The following is a 27,357-nucleotide window of genomic DNA, read 5'->3' on the forward strand; positions in this document are numbered from 1 at the left end:
TACCACACAGGAAGCCATCTGCCCTATGAAGCCTGCCAGTTCTCAGATCAATTCCATTGCAGCTCACATTTCTCTGTTATCTGCTCCCTTACTTGCTTGTCTTAGAACATAAAACATTACAGCACAGGCCTTTTGGCCCATGATGTTGTACCAACCAATATATTCCTTTTAATAAAAAACTAAACCCTTCCCATCCCATAATCCTCTACTTTTCTTTCATCCATGTGCCTGTCTAAGAATCTCTTAAATGCCCCCAATGTTTCTGCCTCCACCACCATCCCCAGTAAGGCATTCCAGGCACCCACAACTCTGTTTTATAAATAAATTGTTACAATATCTCCCATAAACATCCCTCCCTAAACTTTGTACATATATCCTCTGATGTTTGGGAAACAGGTGCTGGCTCTCCACACTATCTATGCCTCTCATAGTCTTGTGGGTCTCTCATAATCTTGTAGACTCCTATCAAGTCTATGCTCATCCTTCTTCACTCCAAAGAGAAAATTCCCAGGTCTGCTAACCTTGCCTCACAAGACTTTCTTTTCCAATCCAGGCAACATCCTCTGCACCCTCTCCATAGTTTTCACATCCTTCCTATAAAGAGGTGACCAGAACTGAACACAATACTCTTGTGTGTCCACAAACTCAGATTCTTCTACAGCCCACACACAGTAGGGGCAAGCTCCCTACAAGTTCCGCAAGTGGGCAGCATTAAACCTCTGTCACTGAGCCAGCCATGCAGCTACACTTCTGTCATTGACCCAATGCAAACACTGAAGCTGTTCCTGATTGCTGATAAGATGTAGAAAAAATGTAGTATATTCAGATATCAATTATAAACATGCCAACTTCCAGATCATAAACAGTGGGCCCCTCCTTATCTCTAACCACACCACTAAGAATTTTGGGTGAAAGGCACTAGGCTCTAGTCTTGTTGGCTTTTTCCCTAATGACATAAGGTGTTGAAATTCTGGGACAAAAAAACAGACCAGAGGATCAGGCAGCATCTGTGAAGGTTTTTTTTGTAGAAAACCTTCAACTGCACTGAAAGTTGAGGGGAAATAGACAGTAAAAAGAGGGAAAGGATGGGCCAGGTGTACATTTCCTCTGGGAATTATTTTAAGTTCCTAGCTCAACCCTTGTATTACTGAGATGCTCTTGGATTCTTTTGCTATGAACATTGGGCCGGGAGACGTCCTTAAAATGAAGGTTTCCAAACTGTCCAAAAGGCTGTCTGAAGGAGAAAAATCATTGGAGCTGGAAGAGGAGGAGGAAGAAAGCTCAAAGGAATTGTTGGAAGAAGGGATAAGAAAGAAAACTAAAGTTATCCCTAAGTAGCTATGATTATGGAAGACATGATATTAAGAGATCGGAGGCTAAATTTAATAAAGTATGTGAATTTGTTAGAGATGCAGAAAAAAAATCAAGAAATGGAAGAAAAAATTCAAAGCATTAATTTGGAAAATCAATTTCTTCAAGAAAAAGTAGATCGAGTGGATGAAGGATGAGAACAAGCATTGACAATGATTAAACAATTGTCTGAAAAAGTGGATTCATTAGAAATCTTTATTCGAAGAAATAATATTAAGATTATTGGCCTGAAAGAAGGAGAAGATATTATTCAATTTTTACAGTGTTGGATTCCTGAAACTTTTAGGCAAGAGCATTTTAAAGGAGATGTTGAGATTGAGTGAGCTCATAGAGCCCTTAGACCTAAACCTCAGTTGGATCAAAGGTTGAGGCTCCTTTTGGTCAAATTTCTTCATTATCAAGTGAGGGAAAAATCTTGGAATTATCAGACAAATAGGCTAAAGATGAAAAGCACCATTAGAATTTGGAGGGATCAAGATTTTCTTTTTATCCCAATACAAGCTTTGAATTATTGAAGAAAAGGAAGAGTTTTAATCCAAGAAGCTTCGAGTAGATTCTTTATGAATCCGGAACATACTCAAAAATATGCAGAACGCTTGCCGGACATGTGTCAAAAATTGACCCAAAGAGTGGACACTTGAAGACGGAAAGCTATATTTCTGTGGTGTATGTAATCTGGAAGCGTTTTGAAATATTGCAGAGATGAGTTTGATATACTCAGAGGAGTCTGAGTTATGCTGACTGGTTCCTGCCGAACTTTGGACGTTATTTGTGACTTTAGTCGCAACCCGAAAAATGAAGGGTGGTAGCATTGTCAGGGGGTTTCACAACAATGCTTGGGAGGGGTTGTTTTCTGTATTTCTCTCATTCTTTCTTTTAAGTATTCAATCAAGTACTATCTTTATTACTGGATTTAATGATTTTTATACATTTGAGGTTGGTGAAGAGGTGGGTACTGATGAAGGGGAATCGTGAAAAGGAGAAAAGTGTAAAGATTTTTAAATTTATACAACAAGTAAAGGATTAAATGTTATGTTTTAATGTAAATTGGCTTCAAACCCCTATAAAGAGAAAGAGTTTTGATATATATTAAAAAAATTGAAAGTTGATACAGCTTTTCTACAAGAAACACATTTAATTAAAAAGGAGCATCAAAAATTAAAAAGGGACTGGGTTGGAATGGGAGTAGCATTGCATTTTATTACAAAAACTAGAATAGCAGCAATTTTGATAAACAAAAATCTTCCAATTAAAATACAAAATAGTTTTATAGACCCATTTGGTCAGTTTGTATTAATGAATTATCAATCTTTTTTTCTGAATAATGGACATTAATGAATATTTATGCACCAAATGTGGATGATGGTAAATTTATACAAGTAACATTTTTAAATATGGGGGAAGCTGATGGAAATATTTTAGTTGGTGGAGATTTTAATTTTTGTCTTGACCCTTTATTGGATAAATCTACAAAAAGTGCTCAAATCTAAGGCAGCAAAAATAACTGTCATTAATGCAAGATTTGAATCTGGTTGATAGTTGGAGAAGGATATATCCTAAAGAAGGGGACAATTCATTTTATTCTAATAGACAAGACTCATGCTCTAAAATTGATATGTTTCTATTGTCAGCAAGACATAAAGGTAGGGTACAACAGGTTCAAAATGAGGCAAGGCTCATATCAGATCATTCTCCTTAGTTCTTAAATTTATATTTAGAAGACCAGCAGGATATGAGTTTTAGATGGAGGTTTAATAGCATGTTATTTGAAAAAGAGAGATTTTTGTCAGTTTATTAGGAATCAGATAAACCAATTCTTGGATATTAATGCTGATTCAATGGATAATAAATTTGTTCAATGGGATGCAATGAAGGTCTTTAAATGTGGACATATAACAAGTTTTTCTTGTTAAAAACGGATATATGTCTCAAATCAGTAATTTAGAGGGAGAAATATTAAATCAAGAAAAGAAATTACAAAAACAATTGTTAGAAGAAAAAATAATCGTTTTGAATAAAAAGTCACAGTATAACGCATTACAATCTAATAGAACAGGAAAAAATGAGCTACGGTCTTAGAGTGGCAACTGTAAACAGAACAAGAATCAAAATTTATTGCAGCGAGAGATGAGAGATCACATATCCTATAAACATCAGGATATAAATAATTGTTTTAAGCAAATTTATATGAAACTATATAAATTAGAGTCTATGCAGGATGACAATAAAATTGATCAATTTGTAACTCAAAAAAATTTGCTTAATAGAAGAACAGAAAATATTAGGAACATCTTTTACAGTTGAAGAGGTTGGAAGAGTTATAGTATCTTTACAAAACAATAAATCTGCTGAAGATGGATTTACACCAGGATTTTATAAAGAATTTAAAGATATGCTGATTCCTGTATTTATGGAAGTTTTAATACAACTGGAAGAAACTGGAAATCTACCTGATTCTTTTAAGACAGTAATTTCAAAAAAAGATAAAGATCCATTAATGCCATTGTCTTATAGACCGATGTCTTTATTGAATGTGGATTACAAGGTTGTGGCTAAATTATTGGCAAATAGGCTGGAAATTTTTTACTGTAATTAATTAATAAGGGTGAAACAGGGTTAATTAAAAAAGGAAAATCAGCTTGATTAGTTTAGCTGAAAAGAAAGAAAACCTAAGTGCAGCAGTGGCCCTCAATGCAAAAAAGGCATTTAATAATGGGATTTTCTTAAGACACTTGCTAAATTTGGTGGAGGACAAACATTTATAAATTGAATAAAAGCATTATTTATTGAACCAAGAGCAAGAGTAGTGACAAATGGTCTCATGTCTGATTATATTAATTAACAAGATCAACAAGACAAGGTTGTCCATTATCACCTGCCCTTTTTGTATTAGTAATTGAACCGATAGCTGAACTAATTAGAACAGATTTGGATCTTAAGGATATTAAAATAGGGGCTAAGGAACATTAAATTAGTTTATTTGCAGATGATGTAATTATTTGACAGATCAGAAAATTCATTAGCTAAACTTCATATGCAATTAGAACAATACAGAACAGCCTCAGGATATAAAATTAATTTGGACAAAAGTGAAATTATAGCACTGACTTTTGGTAACTATACCCAATGTAGGCAAAATATGAGATTTTAAATGGCCTGAATGTGGGATAAAATATTTGGGAATTAGAATTGATAACCAGTAAGAGAATCTTTTTAAAATTAATTTTGGACCATTGTTTAAGAAAATTGAAGATGATTTTTAAAATGGGTTACATTAATTGGATGAGTAAATTGTATTAAAATGAAAATTTTCCTACATGTGCAATATTTATTTTAATCTTTCCCCATTGATATTCCATAAAGGTTTTTAAAGATCAAAATAAAAATATAAGAAAATTCTTAAGGAAAGGAAAGATGTTGAGGATTTCTATGGGAAAATTAACTAGAGGTTTACAACTTCCAAATTTTGAGTACCTGTATTATTATTAAGCGGCCCAACTATGATTTCTTTCTTTTTTTTTGAGGAAGGAGAAAAAATAGCTTTGGGTTAATATAGAAATAGGTGAACAAGAATCCAAAAAATTCCTATATGAATGGACTGAGGTATTATTAACTGGAGAAATTGGCACACCAATATTAAAACTTTTGGTCAGAATGTGGCATGATGTACATATGTTGAGGGGTATGGATTAGTGAGAATGCTGCTGGTGCAAAATAAATTGATCCCATTTACGCTGAATAATATAAATTTTATTAACTGGTCAAAAAAGGAATACAATTTATTAAAGACTTATGAAGGCAGATATTTAATGACATTTATCAATTGAAAGCTAAATATAGAATTCAAAATAATACAATATTTGTATATTATTAATTAAAGGCTAACCTACAAGAAAGATTAACTACATCCTATTTACTATTAGAAAATGATGAAATAATATCAAATCAAATACAAAAAAGTTAATATCAGTTATGTATTTATTATTTTTGAAGGGAGTAAAGAAGAAAGATCTTCATAAATCTCAACAAAGGTGGGGAAGGGACCAGGGTCTAGATATAAATGATAGAAATTGGACACAAAAATGTTATGAAAAATACAATAAATGTTAGATGTAGAATTGTACAGTATAATTTCATACATCAGTGATATGTTAGACCAAAAATGCATAATAGATTGAAGTCAGATATTTTCTTTTTTTTTAAATTTTTTATTTTTCACACCATAAATCACATTAGCCATGATATACACTATTTCTTTTTCACACATATACAGTGACTTTTTCTCCCCCCCCCCCCCACCTCCTCCCAAGCCACCCCCCCACCCTCCCCCCCTCATCCATTTTAGGTATACAATCTAGGTTGCATTAAGCCAGTCAGACAATGTTGTCATTCAACAAAAATACACCAGAAATTCTACTGAGTCCATTCTTTTCTTTCCTTCTCCTTCCATCAACTTAGGTAATGTTTGTCCCCGGTAGGTTTTCGCTATTGTATTTAATGTAAGGAAGTCAGATATTTTCGATGTGTTTTTGATGTAAACAGGACGTAGGCCCTTTTTTTTAAAATTGAACTTTTTTTGGACTAACTTAACAGATTCTCTTCAACAGGTAATAGGTGTCAAGTTCCAGAGAAACCCTATGCTGTTTCTTTTGGGGTATGTATCAAGGATTAGTACAGATTCAAATTTAAATTGGTTGTGCTGGCAGTTGCCAGGAAATGCATAGCAGTTTCTTGGAAATTAGTCACGGATTTGGCATTAGATGGGTTGCGTGGTGAAATGTGAAAAGATTTTTTGGAAAAGAGCAATTTAAAAAAAAATTAGTTTCCATATGTGCAAAAAGATTGGTGCTATAACTTTATAAGTAACTTAAAATATGTTAATAGGTAGAATTTGGTACGAACTTTGTCATTCCCCGACCTTTATTTTACTTTATTAGATGTTGTTTGTGTGGCTTTTTTTAGCATATATGCTTAGATTTTGAATTGAGTGTTAAATATTACACTAATGTTTTATTTTACTATATTTATATTTAGAAGATATAACTAGTTGTAAGTATTAGAATAATTAGATCACAATTTATTAATCAGGTAATATCCAGTATCGCTAAAAATCAATATTTTTTTTTCTTTTTTTCACTTTGTTTCTTCTTTGGGGTTTTTCTGTGTGGGTGGGAGGGGGAGAAAATGATAAAAAAGCAATTTTTGATTTTGATATATAAAATTTTCTAGTTTTGTATGCAATTTTGTTACATGGGTTAATAAAAAAAAAATTTGAAAAAAAAAGCATTGGGCCAAAGTTGGTTTGAATCTTTTCCAGACTCATTCTCTGAGGGACTAGCTTTATTTCTTCCCTGTTGGATCTCTATTTTACAATTACACCTTCACTCCATTTTCTCCCTCTTTACATCCTTTGGTTTCCAAATCTTACCATTCTTTGTCCTACCGCTGAATTTCATAGCACATATATGCCTTCCTGTAGCCGCACGCGACTCAAGGTAAACACGCATGCACGCGCACACACACACACACACACACACACACACACACACACACACACACACACACACACACACACACACACACACACACACACAGAGTCAGGTGTCAGGGGCTGAAGCCCGACTTTTATATCATTTGCTGACGTCACCGCTTGCGTAACAATAGCAGGTTTCCTGCATGTAGGTACACTTTTACCTTCTTCCCCACACACTGTCCTTATCTGTTGGCTGTGTAGTGGGCCCAGCACCATGCTGGCCCCTACGCTACCTTAGCTGTTGATTCGCTTGCTGGGGCCAGTGCCGCTGCGTAGTCTGCTGGCTCTTGGTTGTGCTCGCCCCCTGGAGCAGCAGCCTGATTGCCGCAGTGGTGTGCCACTACATTCCCTCTGACTGAAAAAAATACCCTGCTCTCAAACTGAAATAAATACTCAGAAGGCTGGGCAGCATCTCGAAAGAGAGAAACATTTGGGTTAGTGACCATTCATTGGAATTGGTTAAAATCAAATAGATTTGTTAGAGAACTGGGAGGGATGGAGAGAAACTGAATGCCATGTGTTTGTGTTGCTGGTTGAGGAGGCTAAAGTCTTAAACACAGCTGGTCTGAGTGGCGAAGAATGAAGACAGGAATGTTACTGGAACTGAGAGGGAGGAACAACAGTGCAGATGCTGAAAACCTGAAGAGAAAGAGGATGCTGGAAATATCGATAGGTCAGGTAGCATTTGTAGAGAGAGAAAAACAGTTAATCTGTCAGCTTGATAACTTCTAGAACTCTCTTGTTAACTACTATTTAGCCCATTGAGTCTGCCCTGCCATTTAATCATGAGATGATCCATTTCCCCACTAAGCCCCACTACTCAGCCTTCTTCACATAACCTCTGATGCCCTGGATAATCAAAGAACCTATCAATCTCTGTCTTAAATGTCCCGGCCGCCACAACCGCTCGTGGGAACAAATTCCACAGCTTCACCACCCTCTGGCAAAATAAATTTGTCTCCATCTCTGTTCTTAGTAGGTGACCTTTAATCCTAAAACTGAGGCCTCTTGTCCTAGTCTCTCCCACCACTTGTGAGCAGAAATAAGCAAGCTGAAGGCTAAATGTTTAAGTTAAAGGATTGGAGATTCTCCTTTAACGATAAGTACAATATGTTTTTATCAATGCTTGTTCTGACTGGTGACCTGCTTTGATCTGTTGCAGTATCAGTATGTCTTCGCTGGACTTTTTCTCTCCCAGCTCCTCCTCCTCTTGCACTTCCTGAAAGGCTTTGATTCATGGTAAAAGCCACTAAAATCCTTGATGTTCTGATTTGAGGAGGAGGGGGGTGGATCTGGGTTATAAAGGGCACTTTTCCTATATAATATGGTATTTTGAATGTCTCATTTCGGGCACAGGTTTAACTTCAGCTTTTCCCTCTTGGAGTGACGCCCTTGTGCTAATAGAACACGACAGCACAGGCCCTTCAGCTCTCCATGTTGTGCTGATCCATACATTCCTACCAAAAAGAAACTAAACCCTCCCTACCCTGTAACCCTCTATTTTTCTTCCAACCACATACCGACGAGTCTGAAATGCCCCTAATGTTTCAGCCTCCACCACCATCCCTGACAATTTATTGCAGGCATCCACCCTAAACTTCCCTCCCTTCACTTTGTACCGATGTCCCCTGATGTTTGCTACTCCCACCCTTGAAAAGGGCACTAGCTGTCCACCTTATCTATGCCTCTCAGAATCTTCAGAGACCTCTGTTAAGTCTCCACTCAGCCTTCTTTGCTCCAGAGAGGAGTCCCAGCTAATCTTGCCTCAAGATTTTCTTTGTAATTTCCTTCATGATTTCCATAAATTATTTTGCCAAGTTACAGGTTTGTGGCCATACCAGCTAAGAACATGGCTCTTTGGTGAGGGAAGTCTGTAAATTCATTTATTCCTGGGATGTGAATATCACTGTCGATGTGGAGAATTACTGTCTATCCTTAATTGATCTGAAACAGAGATGGTAATCGAGCATGAGTTGCGTACAGAATGACCAAGAATGATGGATTCCCTTCCTTGGAGATCATTTACAGAATTCAGTTATCTAATGATTGGGTATCCCAAGTTTGTCTTTTTCTTAAATAAGTTCCACATTTATTTAATGACTTGCATGTAAACATCCTCAGATGCTGTGGTGGGATTCAAACCCGAGCTTCCAATTAATAGTCCACAAATCCATGAACTCAACCGTGACAGCAGCAGCATTTTATACACGTCTCTACTTTATAAAGTGCCGTGAGGGTTTCTGCTTCCACTATACTGTGAAGAAAGAGGGCTGCAGATCCCCCATACACTTTGTATATGGAGGAAAATTCTTGGCAATTGAATCCAGGTGCTGGAAGATGTTGCATCTAATTATTGGCACTCAGGAAAATAAGCTGTAGACTGCAGGTTCCGACATTTAGTGTACTTCGAACCGTAGAACATTACAGCACAGAAAACATACCCTTTGGCCCTTCGAGTCTGTGCCAAGCTATGTCTCTGACCTGCCCCATTTTGTTAACCACAATACCCTTCCCATACATGTACCTGTCCAAATTTTTCTTAAATTCACATCCACATTCACCATTTCAGCTGGCAGCTCATTCCACACTCCCACCACTCTGTGTGTAGAAGTCCCCTTTAAATTTTTACTCTGGTTTGTATCTCACCGACCATCAGTGGAAAAAACCTATCTACATTTACTCTGTCTGTCCCCCTCATAATTTTAAATACCTCTATCAATCTCCCCTCATTCTACTACACGCCAGGAATTAAAGTCCAAACTTGTTTAACCTTTCCCTGCAACTCAGTCCCTGACGTCCCGGTAACATTATAGAATCCACAGCTAGTTCCACATTCCTACCACTCTCTGTGTGAAGAAGTTCCCCCTAAACTTCTCTTCTTTCATTCTTAACCTACGTTACCTGGTTTGTTTCTCACCAAACAACAGTGGAAAAAGCCAACCAACGTTCACTTTTTCTATGTTCACCTCATAATTTTGTACACCTCTATCAAATCTCCCCTCATTCTTGTATGCTCATAACCTGCTTAACCTTTCCCTGAAACTGAGTTCCTCAAGTCCTGGCAACATCCTAGTAAATCTTCTCTGTACTCTTTCAATTTTATTATTATTTTTCCTGTTGTCATTGGCCAAAGAGCCAATGGTGCGATGTTATCATCCGTAAGTTTATGAATGAACACCTCCAGTCAGAATCCTAGGTAAAAGTAACCTGGATTAAATTTTGCTCTGCCACCATCTCCAGCTGAACCAGCCTTGTCAAAACTCAGCAGGTCATGCAACATCTATCAGAAGTAAAGGGTGACCAACATTTTGGGCCTGATCCCTTTGTCATGGAATGAGCAAAAACAGACAGGTGCCTCAATGAAAAGAGGTGGGGAGGGATGGGGGTTTAAAAGGAGGAAGGGAGGGGTAAGGGGAGGACCAGGCCAACAGGTAAGAAGTCTTAGGTGGATATAGATGGGAGGATGGAAGATAAAAGGCTGAGGAGCAATAGAGGAAGGTGGTAGTTCTCTAAATGGAGAGGGAAGGGGTTGGAAGCTGAAGGAGGCAGAGGGAAAGAAACGCTGAGAGGGGTGAACAGAAATTATTGATGTTAATGCCATCTTGCTGGGTTGGTCTCCTTTACTCCCTGTAGATGACATGTGACCTGATGAGTTTCTACAGCACTTTAGTGCAATACAAACTTTTTGTTTAACTTTATTTTATTGGTAACATTTTCCATCGCTCTCCAATCATAATGCACTTTAGCTGGGAAGCTGGGTTGTGTAAACAACGATGACACAATGACTCCCTGCAAACTATTTTACCTTGCCTGTCATTTTATTGGGTGACCCGTGAACGTGTCTTTAATCCTCCCCAACTGCATAACTTATCATTTAGGTTTCAGTTCCATCGTTATCTTTTAGACGACACCTTTTTCCCCCCACTCCCTGTCGGTCTCTGACACTTCCTTATGATCCATAATGTAACTTTGGAGAAATCAGTGAATGAAAGGGTCGCAGTTCCATTGCACGCAATTTCATTACTGCTTTCTGCCTCCGAGTCCCCAGCATTTTATTGTTTGATCAAGTTGGACTGCAAGCTTAGCATAAGTAGAGAGCACAATGTTGTTAAAGCGCCAGCAACCAGGGTTTGAATCGCGTGCCGTCTGTAAAGACTTTGTACATTCTCCCGTGTCTGCGTGGGTTTTACCCGGGGGCTTTGGTTTCCTCCCACCATTACCAGGGTTGTAGGTCAATTGGGTGGCACGGGCTTGTGGGCCGGAAGGGTCTGTTACTGTGCTGTCTGTGTAAACTGCCACTTTGGCATGCCTTGCTAAACCTTCAGTGAAGGAGCTGAGGTCAAGCTGCATGTTGCCACTCAAAATAAATCCCATTGATTGGCGCCTGTAGAATGATGATGTGTTCCAAGCCTCCAAACCTTCCAATCATTTGATTGCCACAGAGGACAGATTGACTAGAGAAACACAAAACCTGCAGGTGCTGAAATCTCAAAGTGGAGGGACTCAGCAGGTCAGGTGGTCAGTCAATGTCTTGGATCAGAGTCCCGTTTCAAATCGTTCACTGACTATCTCTCCATGGACGCTACTTGACTTGCTGACTCCCTCCAACTGCACCTTCTTCACTCAACTACTTAGTCCATCTTTTTACGAGTGAAGTAGCCACCAGCAGATGTCTAGTTCTGGGTTTGTCGCCTGAGAGGAGCAGGGAATTCATGTCGGTCGTTGCTGTTTCCTTCCTTGAGTCTCAGGAGAATGCAGGCTACCTGCTCCTGGCAATTTACTTGTGTTTAAAATATCTCCCATTAAAAAAAAATCCAATATTTCACACTGTTCCTCAACATCAAAATCTATTTAAGATTCCTTTTAAGATATTTTCCATGAATTTTACCACGTACTTTGTCTTTCTAAATTCCTTTTTAAGCCCTTGCACTTTCAGTATTTTTGTTGGTTTTCTGCACTTAAAACTTGGCAGCCAGCTCGCACGTTGGGAATGCAGGATAGAAGGAGATTGAGGTGTGGGAGCCTCACTTTACTTATTAAATGGTGCACCCTCTGACAGTAATTTAACTCCAACAAAGTTCTATGTCCACTTTTGTAAACTTCAGTAATAAAATTGCCCTTTCAGTCCATGTCTATCTCTGCTCCTTTTCACGTGGATGTGAATTCCGAATTCGCTCTTGCCCCACTTCTCGCATCTCATTCAGTTGTGCTTTCTTGGACTACTGCTTCTCCAACTGAGTTTATTTGCATCTTGATTATGAAGGATTCTCTGCTCTATCTTCAGCACTACTTATATTAGGGGACAAAAGGAAGATTGCACAGCCATCGAGAATCGTCCCCTGCTGGCCATCGAGAATCGTCCCCTGCTGGCCATCGAGAATCGCCCCCCCCAGCTGGCCATCGAGAATCGCCCCCCCCCCAGCTGGCCATCGAGAATCACCCCCCAGCTGGCCATCGAGAATCGCCCCCCAGCTAGCCATCGAGAATCGACCCCCCAGCTGGCCATCGAGAATCGCCCCCCAGCTGGCCATCGAGAATCGCCCCCCCAGCTGGCCATCGAGAATCGCCCCCCCAGCTGGCCATCGAGAATCGCCCCCCCAGCTGGCCATCGAGAATCGCCCCCCAGCTGGCCATCGAGAATCGCCCCCCAGCTGGCCATCGAGAATCGCCCCCCAGCTGGCCATCGAGAATCGCCCCCCAGCTGGCCATCGAGAATCGCCCCCCAGCTGGCCATCGAGAATCGCCCCCCAGCTGGCCATCGAGAATCGCCCCCCAGCTGGCCATCGAGAATCGCCCCCCAGCTGGCCATCGAGAATCGCCCCCCAGCTGGCCATCGAGAATCGCCCCCCAGCTGGCCATCGAGAATCGCCCCCCAGCTGGCCATCGAGAATCGCCCCCCAGCTGGCCATCGAGAATCGCCCCCCAGCTGGCCATCGAGAATCGCCCCCCAGCTGGCCATCGAGAATCGCCCCCCAGCTGGCCATCGAGAATCGCCCCCCAGCTGGCCATCGAGAATCGCCCCCCAGCTGGCCATCGAGAATCGCCCCCCAGCTGGCCATCGAGAATCGCCCCCCAGCTGGCCATCGAGAATCGCCCCCCAGCTGGCCATCGAGAATCGCCCCCCAGCTGGCCATCGAGAATCGCCCCCCAGCTGGCCATCGAGAATCGCCCCCCAGCTGGCCATCGAGAATCGCCCCCCAGCTGGCCATCGAGAATCGCCCCCCAGCTGGCCATCGAGAATCGCCCCCCAGCTGGCCATCGAGAATCGCCCCCCAGCTGGCCATCGAGAATCGCCCCCCAGCTGGCCATCGAGAATCGCCCCCCAGCTGGCCATCGAGAATCGCCCCCCAGCTGGCCATCGAGAATCGCCCCCCAGCTGGCCATCGAGAATCGCCCCCCAGCTGGCCATCGAGAATCGCCCCCCAGCTGGCCATCGAGAATCGCCCCCCAGCTGGCCATCGAGAATCGCCCCCCAGCTGGCCATCGAGAATCGCCCCCCAGCTGGCCATCGAGAATCGCCCCCCAGCTGGCCATCGAGAATCGCCCCCCAGCTGGCCATCGAGAATCGCCCCCCAGCTGGCCATCGAGAATCGCCCCCCAGCTGGCCATCGAGAATCGCCCCCCAGCTGGCCATCGAGAATCGCCCCCCAGCTGGCCATCGAGAATCGCCCCCCAGCTGGCCATCGAGAATCGCCCCCCAGCTGGCCATCGAGAATCGCCCCCCAGCTGGCCATCGAGAATCGCCCCCCAGCTGGCCATCGAGAATCGCCCCCCAGCTGGCCATCGAGAATCGCCCCCCAGCTGGCCATCGAGAATCGCCCCCCAGCTGGCCATCGAGAATCGCCCCCCCAGCTGGCCATCGAGAATCGCCCCCCCAGCTGGCCATCGAGAATCGCCCCCCCAGCTGGCCATCGAGAATCGCCCCCCAGCTGGCCATCGAGAATCGCCCCCCAGCTGGCCATCGAGAATCGCCCCCCAGCTGGCCATCGAGAATCGCCCCCCAGCTGGCCATCGAGAATCGCCCCCCAGCTGGCCATCGAGAATCGCCCCCCAGCTGGCCATCGAGAATCGCCCCCCAGCTGGCCATCGAGAATCGCCCCCCAGCTGGCCATCGAGAATCGCCCCCCAGCTGGCCATCGAGAATCGCCCCCCAGCTGGCCATCGAGAATCGCCCCCCAGCTGGCCATCGAGAATCGCCCCCCAGCTGGCCATCGAGAATCGCCCCCCAGCTGGCCATCGAGAATCGCCCCCCAGCTGGCCATCGAGAATCGATGATTTCTGAAGTGTTTCCAATTTCTTTGTGATTCCAATGATTCACTCCCTCTTTACAAGTTGAGCAGTTTCCCCAGCAGTGTGGTTGGGACTTGTACTGCTGTAGTCTACCACCTACCTCTTGATATGATGACCAGCAATCCATTTAATTCATGCTGTGTATTTGTCCATGACATCTAATCTTCAGAAATGCCCATCACCTCATCGGAGCTCTGCTCCAAGCCTTGCTGAATTTGAATAATTCTGTCTTGCATGAGAGCAAGGGGGCTGATCTCATCTTGGCCTGAAATTGATTCTGTAATTGAATGCTCACCTGGCCTGGTCTATTTTTTTTTTAAGCTCATCACCTAAATTATAAATCAACAGCAACTAAGTGAGGCCCTGACGTTCTCGAGGAATCTCACAAGCATCAAATTGCTTTCATTCCATAAGCTTCAAATTTAGCAAAGTCTCTGGTGAAGGTATGAATCCATATCCTTCTGGAGCCCCGGAAATGACACCCACGAACATTACAGGTCAAGATCGTTGATCAAATCTAGATTTTTAATCGGGATCCAAGACTTTGTGTTCTTATTCAGAGTTTTAAGATTTTAAGCAAAGACTGTTCTTGATGTCAGTTTTAATGTAAGCATGGCTCTGACCTCCTGTCAATTCCCTTGGTGTCTTTTGAATTTCAGAAATGAGGCTGTGGTCATCTCGGGGAGAAGGCTTGCAAGGCAGATCCGAGGAGAGGCGAAGCTCGACGTAGAAAGTTGGGTGGCAGATGGCAATAGGAGGCCACATCTCAGCGTTGTCCTGGTGGGAGACAACCCAGCCAGTCACTCCTACGTGAGAAACAAAGCAAAAGTTGCTGCTGATGTCGGTATGGATCTCGACCGTTTTCTTCTGCTAGATGGTTTGGCCCCTAGCACTTGCTTGCCTGCAGATATTTCATTGAAAGAGAAGTTTGTTTGTGGGAAGCAAGAGTTTGTTTGACATTTTATTGCTTTGGAATTCTGTGACTTCATCAGATCTATGACATTATTTTTTGGGAAACCTGTGCAATTAGGTTAACCGGTTAGGACTTTATTCGTTTAAAGAATGAGGGTAGATTTGATAGAGGTATTGAAAATTATGAGGGGGATTTTATGAGCAGGGTTTTTATACTGAGGGTAGGTGAGGGTTAAGGGTGAAAGGGACTCCCATGTTCCAAAGACGTCCAGGGTTAGTAGATTAATTGGTTACATGGGTGTATCCAGGCATCGTGGCTTGTGGCTGGATCGTGCTGTATCTCTCAATTAAAAATTAAAATGTTGAAATGTGCAGTGCACATTTGATCCGGGAAAATTCTTTTAATCTGGAGAGAGAAAGGAGAGAACTCGAGTGGTTTTATGCCACTGGGTGGGAGTGGCCTTTGCTCCCTTATCTGATTGCTGAATCATGGAGGCATCGAGAATCTCCTACACAGACGTCAAGAATCATCCCGGCTGTGTAAACTTTCTTTTGGAAGACTTGGTGGGAGTTTGGGTCCTTCAATCCTGTCACTGGTGTACCCTGGGGCAACTTGCTCAAACCAGGGTAAGTTGTCCTACTCGAGGCGACTAAACAAGATAAAAGCTTCTTAGTATATCAAGGAACATTTTCGCGAGGGTGGGGGTGATCAGCAGGAAGCAGATCCTACTCAAAATATAGGGATCATATGGGCAACATGATTGGCATAATGCCATAGCTCAATGCCGTTACAGTGCCATTGATCGGGACCAGGGTTTGAAACCTGCGCTGTCTAAGGAGTTGTGTCTGCGTGGGTTTTCCCTGGGGGCTCTGGTTTCTTCCCACACTTCAAAACATATCAGGAGTTGTAGATTAATCAGGTGTAATTGGGCAGCCACGGGCTCGTGGGCCGAAATGGCCTGTTACATGCTGTATGTCTAAATTTAAAATATACTGGTTGGCAAGTTGCTGGTGATGTTTCACAGGGGTCGACGTTGGGGCCACTTCTTTTTATGTTGAATATTAATAACTTAGATTATAGAATGAATGGCTCTGTGGCCATTTGAAAATGATACAAAGGTAGGTGGAGGAGCAGGTAGCGTTGAGGAATCTGATGGGCTACAGAAGGACAGAGACATTAGGAGAACGGGCAGAGAAGTGGCAAATGAAATATAATGTTGGAAAGTACGATCATGCACTTTGGTGGAAAAAATAAATGAGCAAGACTATATTTTAAAAGGGGAAATATTGAAATAACCCAGATGCAAAGGGGCCTGGGAGGGAGCCCTTGTGCAGGATCACCTGAAGGTAAACTTGCACGTTGAGTTGGTGGTGAAGGCAGCAAATGAAATGCTGGCCTTCATTACAAGAGGAATAGAAATCAAAAGCAGGGATGTGATGTTGAGGTTTATAAGGCACTGGAGAGACCTCACTTGGAGGATTATGAGCAGTTTTGGGCTCCTCATTTAAGAAAGGATGTGCTGACGTTGGAGAGGGTTTAAATAAAGCTCACAGGGATGATTCTGATATTAAAGGGTGATCATATTGGGAGTGTTTAATGGCTCTTGGTCTGTATGCATTGGAATTCAGGAGACGGGGGGAGGAATCTTATTGAAAGGTTTTGCATGCTGAAAGGTTGTATCCCGTGGTGGGAATGTCTAGGACAAGAGGGCACAACTTCAGGATTAAAGGGCATCCGTTTAGAACAGAGGTACGGATATGAATTTCTTTACCCAGAGGGTGGTGACTGTGAAATTTGTTCCAAAAGGCAATTGTGGAGGTCGGGTCATTGGGTATAGTTAAGGGTGAAATTGTTACATTCTTAATTAGCCAAGGCATCAAAGGTTATGGGGAGAGAGCTGGGCAGTGGGGCCGAGTGGGGAAAGGATTGAATGGTGGGGCAGACTTGATGGGCTGAGTAGCTTAGTTCTACTTATGTGTCTGATGATATTGTTAACATTAGTCTATGTACCACCATTTCTCCCCCCCCCACCCCCCCCCACCCCCCCCCCAAAAAAAAAACATCAACTCCAAACTTTCATTGTATCTGTACTTCCTTTTGGCTCTGAACTGTAGGCCCTCTCTGACCTTTGCACAAAAGCAGAAATTTAAATTTCAAAATTCTCCTTGTGCAAAACATGTGTTTATAACCCAGAAAAGTATGAAGTGGTTCATTTGGGCAGGTCATATTCAGAAGGTGGAATACAAACTTTAATGAAAGGTGAATGAACAGTGTGGACGAATTGAGAGATCTTGGAGTCTGTGTCCGTAGGACACTCAAAGCTGCTGCACAGATGACCTGTTTCTGTGCTGTATGTCTAAATTAAACAATTTAAAAGGATGTTGCCTGGATTGGAGAGCAGGCCTTAAGAGGATAGGTTGAGTGAACTTGGTCTTTTCTCCTTGGATGGATGAGGGGGTGACCTGGAAGAGATGTAGAAGATGATAAGAGGCATTGATCGTGTGGACGGCCAGAGGCTTTTTCCCAGGGCTCCAATAGCTAACACAAGGGGGCATAGTTTTAAGGTGTTTTGGAGTAAGTGCAGTAAGAGGTACATTTTTCACACAGGTGCCTGCGAAGGTAGTGAAGACAGGTACAATAGGATCTTTTAAAAGACAATGAGATGGGTGCGTGGAACTGAGAAAAATGGAGGAATATTCAATACGGACAGTGAGAGTAGATTATTACTTCAGCACACCACTGTGGGCTGAAGGGCTGTACTGTGCAGTAATTTCTGTTTTGTGCACCATTGTGGCAGTACTCAATTCCATTGGTGTTAAGTTGCGCTCAATTATCAGGGTTTGGGAAAGTCTTTAACCAAGGCCAGAGTGTCACAAACAATCTCTGCCCTGCTGTACATGAAAAGTTTTGAGAGAAGCGATGTTCAGGGGCAGCCGAAAGTCGCTCCTTTGGCTGCCTGTCAGTTTCTGGCGAAGGATTCCTTCTGGAAATGCAGCAGACTATTTTCTTGAATGAAGGCATTGCGTAAATGTAAACTGCTGCAGTAATACTTCGGTACCTCTGGAGAACAAGAACTTCCTTGAATGAATAGTCCAAATTAGAGTTTAATGAATTGGTGCACAATTTCTATAAATAGAGGGGAAAGTGCAAGTGGGTGAAAGGGTTTAGAATGTGTAGTTTTGTAAGAGCAGCACTGAATTCTCAGAAAAGCTCTGTTTCAAAGTGCAACTGTGAGATACACTCGTGACTTGGCGGATAAATTGCCTTATCAGTAATAACCCACAGGAGCGAGCTTCTTATTAGTAGAGACTTCACTTGGACGAGTCTGTGATGCAGTACCATGAGCAACACATGATAACTAACAGCATGACCAGTCTGAAGGATAGCTCCTGTTGTTATCTTCGCCAGGTTGTCTAGGATGAAAATGGACTGAGAATTCTGTATAAAACAACTCCTTGGGATTCCTGCAGAGCGAGACTCCTTCAGTTGGACTGTTGTGTGAGTTAGCTCTGGCTTTTTGGTGAAGCAAGAATTTTCGTTTGATATAATTCCTCATCTTTCAGTTTGCCCTCTTGCCTTGTCCTCCTGTGCCCCCTCTGCACTCCAAAGCTGGTCTGCTGGCCTCTGCTGGTTTAACTGCTTCACAATTCCAAGCCAAGCCTTTGAATGGCTCATTTACTTTAGTCTTACTGCTCGAAATGTTGCTTGAAATCGTGTTTCTTAAGGTTTAATTGGCAGCTCCCGCGAAAAGCCAGGCTCTTTTCCACTGCTGAGATTGGTGAGCGTTGAGAGAGGGAAAGCTTGGCCATTTGTTGTTGGCTGATTTCATTGCAGTCGCCACGTGGCCAGCAGCAGAAGTGTGAGTGCGATCACCTGAGTTAAGTAGGGTTGGCAGAAATCATGTCCTCTTCTGAGGATCCTGCTTATCCTTGTTTGCTGGTCCTTGGGAGAAATGATTTGTTCTTTTTGTAAAATTTTGTCTGAATAAATAAATATTTCACCTTGAGTTGCAAGTGATACTTTGATATGCAGTTTAATACATTTAAGACCATAAGACATTGGATCAAAATAGGCCATTCAGCCCATTGAGACTGGGCTGCCATTCAATCATGAGCTGAACCATTTCCCATTCAGCCCCACTGCCCGGCCTTCTCCCCACAGCCTTTAATGCCTCGGTTAATCTAATGAGCTGGCCTCCACAACAGTCTATGGCAACAAATTCCACTAATTTACCACCCTGTATTAGCCGCACAAAATATTTGAACTTGGTTCCTCAATCCATATTGTTTCTGTCTTGGCCTCGGAGTGAGAACCCATACAAGGCGAGTGACCCAACTGGTTTTCATTGATATAACCTGGTTCCCACAAACTATAATGGATGTGAACGTGGCCCACAGTGAGATTGATGTTGAGGCTCTCAACAGCAAAGTATTTGCACCCAAGAAGATAACTTGGTAATAATTGTTCTTTTGACTTGTTGGGAGCAGGTATCACGAGTGAGACCATTCTGAAGCCAGCTAGCATCACAGAAGAAGAAGTATTGGAGTTGATTAACAAGCTCAACAATGACCACAAAGTTGATGGGTTGCTTGTACAGCTTCCGCTACCTGGTAAGTGTCTCGTTAGGAATTGGCTCTGCCGTGTCCTGCTCACCATGTTCGGTTTGCTGGACCATCGGTGTTGCCAGAATGAGTATCTGGAAATTGTGGGCTACTCAGACCTTGAGGGAGGCTAGTGTAGAAATTACAAGGACCCTGGCAGAAATATTTACAATGTCTTTAACCACGGGTGAGGTGCCAGAGGATTGGAGGATAGCTCATGTTGTTTAAAAAAGGCTCCATAAGTAAACCAGGGAATTACAGGCCGGTGATCCTGACGTCAGTAGTAGGTAAATTTTCTGGAAGGAGTTCTGAGAGATCGGATATACAAGTATTTGGACAGCCAAGGGCTGATTAAGGACAGTCAGCATGGCTTGTGTGTGTGGAGGGTCATGTTTAATGAATCTTATAGAGTTTTTGAGGAGATTACCAAGAAAATAGATGAAAGGTCATGAATGTTGTTCACATGGACTTTAGTCATGCCTTTGACAAAGTCCTGAAATGGGAGGTTAGTTCAGAAGGTTCAGACACTGGGTATTCAAGGAGAGGATTTGTAAATGGCTGTGTGGGAGAAGCCAGAGAGTAGTGGTAGATGATTGCTTCTCAGACTGGAGGCCTATGACGTGCTGTGCCTCAGGGATCAGTGCTGGGACCATTGTTATTTGGCATCTATATTAATAACCTGGATGATAATGGATCAGCAAGTTTTCTGATGACACTAAGATTGGAAGCGAAGTGGACAGCGAGGAAGGCTTTCAAAGCTTGCAGAGGGATCTGGACCAATTGGAAAAATGAACCAGAATATAGTAGATGGAATTTAATGCAGACAAGTGTGAGGTGTTGCATTTTGGAAGGACAAACCAAGGTAAGACATACTGTTACGAGCCCAAAGGACCCCCAAAACCCAGCAGCAATAGACATTCACCAAGACAAGTAGTTTTTAAAACAAAAGTTATTTTTAATCAACTTTAAACATGAAAATAGAATCAAACTAACTTATCTCTATATTTAACTAACCCAAATTAAATTAACCCCCTTCTAATTCTAAGCGCATTTGTATGTAATGTGTGTGTAAATTTAAGAAAAGTTCTTTGGTTCGCATTTAAATCTCACTTCTCCTTCCAAGTTCTCTGGATGCAGGCAATTCTTATACTGTGCACCAGGCTTTGGTGCTCGAAAGGTAAATCGCTCAGGAAAGTTCTTGTAGGGTTTGCAGAGAGAGATTTGTTGTTCCAGGATTTCCACAACTGAGGTACCACCATTAGTCACCTCAATGTCTCACTGATGAAACTTGCCCCATCAGGGTTTTCCAGATGGTAACGTCTTTCTTTCAGGCTATCACAGAGTTCTTTTCTGTTTCTCTTATTCCAAGAGAAACATCAGACATATAGCAATTCCAGCCATCTACTGCTCTGGAACTTTGTTTTCAATCAGCTCTTCCAGGCTTGCACTGTTCAGCTGCTTTCAGTGTCACCCACACTAGCTGGGAGAGCTTATTAACATCTCTCTCTCTCTCTCTCTCTCTCTCTCTCCAAGTGCCAGAAAGCCCATGTAACTTTCTCACTTGCAAAAACCACCACCTTCTCCAACAAACAACAGGAGTTGTTCTCCTTGGTCAAGCAGATGTCTGAGTTAAGCAAATCCTTTCTGTGAGCACTGTGCTGAAAGGTACTTGTAGCCAGTTTGTCTCCTCCAAAACAATGGTCTTTCATTTCATGACCATTTCAATTAGCACTGTTAGGTCTGCTTTGTTCATGAATGAGTGAGACAAACACCAGGCTGAGTCGAAATCAGGGTTCTTTGTTCTTTATTACCGGATTGTAACACTTGCGACTAACAAAGTTAGTCGGAGAATGCATTCTGCCGTTATCAGCAAAATGGTGATTTTTTATACCCTTGGATATGTGCTTAGAACATCATCATATCATTACTTGTCCAATGACTAAAACTGTTGCTATCCTTTCCCTGCTAGCTTCCTGCCTCTCAATCCATCAATGTCTCTCTTATCTTGTAAGTACAAGGATGCATTCTGTTACTCCTTAGTACTGGGTGACTCCTTCTCCGGTCCCATCTCATGATGTTTTACCTAACAGGAGTACAAGGACACCTCCCCTTCTTGTTACTGCCCTGTACAGGGTAACTCCCTACACATTCCCATCTCATGATGTTTTACCTTACAATCCCTCCTTTGTCCTCTTTAGAGGACAATCTCGCCCTGACTATGCTACCACCGCGTTACATTAGTTCGCCTATTATTGCCAAGCTCTATACGGGTTCTGTTCACAGGGTAGTTCGGCTGGTGGGCGAGGGCTCCCCCAACCCTCCTTTGCGTACACCCCCCATCCGTCACCCCGATCCCATTGCCCGTTTACAAGTTTCATCCCATTTGCCCCCAAGCAAAAAACTAGCTAACCCCCCGTACATTAGTAAATTCCCAAGTTAACATATGGTCTACAATCTAATTCATAATACTTGTTCTACAATCTGATTAATAATGTTTGTGTTACAATCAATGTTATAATATTTAGGTTACAAGCAAGGTTAAAATTATATGTGTAACAATCTAATTCACAATCCCTCCTTTCCATCACATTCCCCTTCAGACTCCAGATCGATCTCAGCAACTTTCTCCGCCTCCTGTAATGTGAGATAGTCTTGCTCCACAGCCTGCACAGCTTGATATTTCGGAGGCAGTTCATCACGGTCAGCAAAGGCTTTCTCTATGGTCCTCGTGACCAGCGTTCGAATGCATGGAATACAACAACAGCCACAAGTGATAAAAATTGATACAGAAATGAACAAACCCAGCAAAAGTTGTCCTAACAATGTGCTCCATCTCCCAAACACTCCCTGTAACCAGGATAAAACAGGATTGGAGACTCCAGACTGGGCTTTTAATTCTTTCGCCAATGCCCTAAGTTTCGTTAACCCCTTAGTGAGTGATCCATCTGGCCCTGTGTTATTAGAGATAGAAGTGCAGCATAGATCTCCAAACATAGCACACACTCCACCTTTCTCTGCCAGGACCATATCAATCGCTATCCTATTCTGAAGTGTCATAAGGGAAGTTTCTGACAGTTGTTGATGTATTGCCTCAACAACGTCCCTGGTCAAATTTGCAAGGCGCTGGACATTATAGTGAATAAGGTTGATCCTATTAACATTTTTATTTACAGTGATGGGAAAAATTGCACTAAAAACAGGAAAGCTTTCAAACCCAGCTGCAATCTCATCGGCTAATTTAAATTCGTCCGGAATATTCCGGGCTTGGCCAATGGCATCAATCCATACCCCATCAGGGTTCCTTCCTCCCGGCCCCAAGAGTCCAACACTCCTCCTTTTCCTCCACAGCCAACTCTCTGTGTGGCGCAATTCTAGGGAATCCTCGTCTCCCTCCTGCCTTTTGACAATCAGCACTGGCGCATTAAGGGTTACTAGAGCACACCGACCATCCCAGTTAGCAGGGAGCCAGTTGTACAGCACTCTTCCTCCACAAAACTCATCTGTGTAGTCATTCAATCTGCTACAAGTCTCCTTAGTTTCAGATTCATTTTTTTTGTTATGGGACCTCAAAATCATCCCCTGTATATGTTCATGATAACCAGTAACCTGTTTGGCTGCCCTGTCAGGCACCCATGTGGCGTTTTCCCTGCTAATAGTAGGTCGTCTACATACTGAATCAGTGTAACATCTTCCGGGAGCTTTAATTTCATTAGGATTTCGCTAAGGGCCTGATTGAACAGTCCTGGACTGTCCTTATAACCCTGAGGTAATCTAGTGTATGTGTACCGATGTGCTTGGTAAGTGAAAGTTAACCAGTCTTGCCATTCCTCAGCTAAATTCAAGCAGAAGAATGCGTTTGCCAGATCAATGACAGTATAGTATTCGTGCTCCGGACTCAGAGCCCTAAGTGCTACATATGGGTCTGGGACTGGTCTCCCGATGGTCTTGGTAGCCAAGTTAATTTCCCGGAGGTCGTGTACCATCCTCCAGTCTTTTCTACCCTGTTTGGGAACAGGCATGATGGGCGTGTTCCACATACTGTCAGGTGCCGCCCTTAAAACCCCTGACTCCATTAACCCTTCTATCGTTCCTTTAATACCCTCCTCCTGACTGGGCGACAAGCGGTATTGTTTTCTCCATATTGGTTTCTGCCCGGGGTTGGCCAATTCTAGAAATACCTCTCCTTTTATTACTCCCACATCATAGGGCCCCGTTGTCCATATATGTGGACTCAGATTAGAAAGATATTTGTCTGAGTCTCTGTGATCAATATTTTCTCCTTCTATGGCTCGGTCTCTTTCTACTTTCTCATTCACAACCTGGTCCCATGCTTCAATATTCAGTCTGACAAATTTTCCTCCCTCCGAGGTGGAATATCCCGGGATTTCTGTCTGCCTGTATTCACACCCTATCGCTTCCTTTACCATCGGACCCAGCTGTCGAGCGTGATGATCTTTGGCAATACCCAAGGTCACATGAGGCACACTTTCTACTCCTAAGCAGAACCACTCCATTTGTTCTTCTGTCATGACAACCATAGCAGCTATTCCCTCCTTACCTACAAAGATAAATGGACAATGTATCGTTTCTGTCTTCCCTTCTTTTAGAGAGTCCCACCTCTCCTCATATTCCTGGTCCGGGTGGATGGTGTAGTTTAATGTAACATGCATAGGATCTAGTGGATAATGGTAATCCCCATACCGTGGAATACTGGCCCTCCACTCAAAAAACTGTTTAATCAGCCCTGGGCCTGGTTCATCATACAGTAGCCGACTCCAGAAAATACTAACCTCCACAGAGTCTTCTGAAGCGTTAGATGGGGTCATTACTATAAACTGTCCTCCCCTTCTTATTGTATCCCCTGGGTATGTTAACCGAAGGCCCTTCTCAGAACATTGTATGGTTATTCCTAGTTTGGTAAGAATGTCCCTTGCTAATAAATTAATGGGGCAACTTGGCACAACCAGGACAGGCGTTTTAACCCTTTGTCGTCCAAATGTCATGTCGATGTTATCTGTATAGGGCTGTGTTTCCCTTATCCCGGAGAATCCTATTGTAGATAATGTTTTGCCCGAAAATGTGCTCCCTGGGGGTTTTTTAATCACTGTCGTAACTGCTGCCCCTGTGTCAACCATAAATTCAATTTTTTCTCCATTTACCGTCCCCCAAATTTTTGGTGGCTCCCAGGGAGGCGTGATTTTTGATTCTCCTGGGCACCTTCAATAATCAAATTCAGCACCTTCCTCAATATAGTCATTACACTGAGGTGCCTGGACTTGTTGATCACTCTGCCACCCCCCGATTCTCTGGGGCCCATCAATGTGTCCACCCCTACCCCTTGCTTGTCCTCTTAAGTTTCCTCCTCTTCCCCGATAGCCTCTCATAGAGGGTAATCTTTTTCCCCTTGCTCTCCCAGCCTCCGGACAGTTCCGCTGGTAGTGTCCAGGATTTTGGCAGTACCAGCATACTGCATGTTCCCCTCTATACATTGTACCTAGCTGTCTTTCCCAACCATTTCTTACTTGGGGTCCCGGATTTATCACTGGCCCCATGACCTGTGGGACTATCTGTTGGGCCGCTAATTTAACCCCTATATGTTCTATGGCTCTCACCAATTTATCGGTTGTTTTGTCCACCTCCTTCTGGGACGCACTTTCTGACTTAGCATGCTCTGATTGACGATGTCGTTTGATTGCATGTGTCAGGTGTCTTTTCCACAAATCCTCTGACATTGTCTCTAATCCCACAATGTCCCTTAATTTTGCTTGAACCGTAGCAGGTAGTCCGTTTATTATCCCATTACGAAAGTGAGCCCTTCCTAAGGGGCTGTGGTCGGGTCTTTCTCCAGTCCCTGTTTCCCATAAGTCCCATGCTCGAGTGAAATACTCGTGTGCAGTCTCTCCTTCCTTTAGTTGAAGGGTTACCAAGGCATCCAAACTATAGGGTGTAGGAAATGTTTCTCTAAGTGCTTCCCAAAATTTATTCCAAAGTGGGTTAAATTCTATTTCATCCCCCAATTTACTGCTTCTTACAATTTTCTCTATTTGCTTCAGGGCCCCTTCTGCCTTTAATTTTATCATGATAGTTCTGACATCTGCGAGTGCTAATTGTTCTTGGCAGGTTTCTCGCTCAAAACAAGAAATCCATGGACTAGCCCCATTACTCAACGGAGGTAGTTTTTTCATTAAACTCTCTAAGTCCATTCGTGACCAGGGTACATATTTTTGAGTTCCCCGTCCCGTGATCAGTAATGGGCATTGATATCTCAATTTTGGGGATTTCTGCTCCTTCTTTACTCTTGGCATGCATTTATTTATCCCACCTTGTTCTGACTCTTTGTCACTGTCACTGTCCCTATCAGTTTCCAATGTCTCAGGGTCAAAGGTATATTGGTCACGTTCATCTCTAAGATAATCTTTTCGGCCATAGTTTAGTTGTTTCACATCTTTCTCTTTTGTTCTAACTATGTCCAGGTAGGCATGTCTATTTTTCTCCCTCCCGAGTCTTTTCCTTCTACTTTCCTCCCATGGTGGATCGTATCTCGTTTCCTCATCTGTACTACACTTTTCGTCCTTTACTCCTATTACCATTCCTTCAGCTTTAATTTCTCCTGACAGTGTTGTAGTTATCTTTTCCACTTCCTTCAATACACCTACCATTAATTCTTTTTGATCCTCACTGATCTGCCCCAGCACATTAATATCTCTGTTTAAGTTTTTAATGTTATCCTGAACCTTTTTCATGTTCCATTTCTGTATCTCTAACTCCTTTTCTATTTTCTTGGACTCCAGAGGGGTCTCTACATCTATTACTCCCCCTTCTATTTTTATTAAAGGGGCCTGTACCTCGTCTGATGTGTCCCTATTCCCGTGGTTCTTGTCACACCCCAGTGTCTCAATATCTGGATATAAGGGACGTGACTCCAGTATCCCATCTGGGGTGTCAGAGAGAGAGAGAGAGAGAGAGAGAGAGAGAGAGAGAGAGAGAGAGAGAGAGAGAGAGAGCATAGCGAGAGAAAGAGATAGAGAGGCAGATACACAGAGCACAAGAGATAGAGAGAGAAAATGCCTTGCACTGGCCCCACTGGGAGAAAAGTCTTCAGATTAACACTTTCGTTTCAAAGGTTTTAAAAGGTTCTCATCCTGTGATCACTGGTCTGGATCAGATTGGGTCTCCCACCACTGGGAACTATCACTCCTTCCTTCCCTCCCACCTCGAGTGAGCTACACGTCAGCCCACAATGTCTGCCCTGATCCCGCAATGGTGGGGGTGCGGGAAAAAGGGAGGGAGAGAGGATAAAACAGGATCCCATTTGATGCGGAGCTGGAATTGTGGGCACAAAATTAAAACCAAATTGTATTTCTCTGCCCTGCCCAACCTTGGGATTTCAGGGCAGCACCGCCACAGATTGGGATTGGGAGGGGGAGTGGGTGAGAGAGGAGGGGGGGGGAGAAGAGAGAGAGGGGGAGAGAAGAGAGAGGGGGGAGGGTGAAAGGAGGGAGGGAGAGAGCAAACCCGGACACTTCGTGGCTGGAAACTGGAAACAGGCACTTTTCCTTTCCCTTCTGTGTTTTGTTTCTTCCAGCTTATCTAAGCCTCTACGTTTTAAAATTTTTTTCCTCACCTGTCAGGAACATCTCAGTGCCCCC

At 43.1% G+C, this 27,357-nt stretch overlaps 1 protein-coding gene across 4 annotated transcripts in view; it reads left to right on the forward strand.

The window, feature by feature from the left end:
• Window positions 1-27,357, forward strand: part of mthfd2 (methylenetetrahydrofolate dehydrogenase (NADP+ dependent) 2, methenyltetrahydrofolate cyclohydrolase) — a 53,850-nt gene that overhangs the window by 1,497 nt on the left and 24,996 nt on the right. For 3 of the 4 annotated variants that reach the window (XM_069918087.1, XM_069918085.1, XM_069918086.1), the window contains 2 exons: window positions 14,854-15,038; window positions 19,595-19,717. In XM_069918087.1, coding sequence (XP_069774188.1) covers window positions 14,854-15,038; window positions 19,595-19,717 — 308 coding nt within the window. Of the gene's footprint in view, window positions 1-5,978; window positions 6,026-14,853; window positions 15,039-19,594; window positions 19,718-27,357 lie in introns of all 4 variants that reach the window. The other variant, XM_069918088.1, reaches the window with a different exon arrangement.

Source organism: Narcine bancroftii, chromosome 2 (genome assembly GCF_036971445.1).
Source record: "Narcine bancroftii isolate sNarBan1 chromosome 2, sNarBan1.hap1, whole genome shotgun sequence".
Lineage (NCBI taxonomy): Eukaryota > Metazoa > Chordata > Chondrichthyes > Torpediniformes > Narcinidae > Narcine > Narcine bancroftii.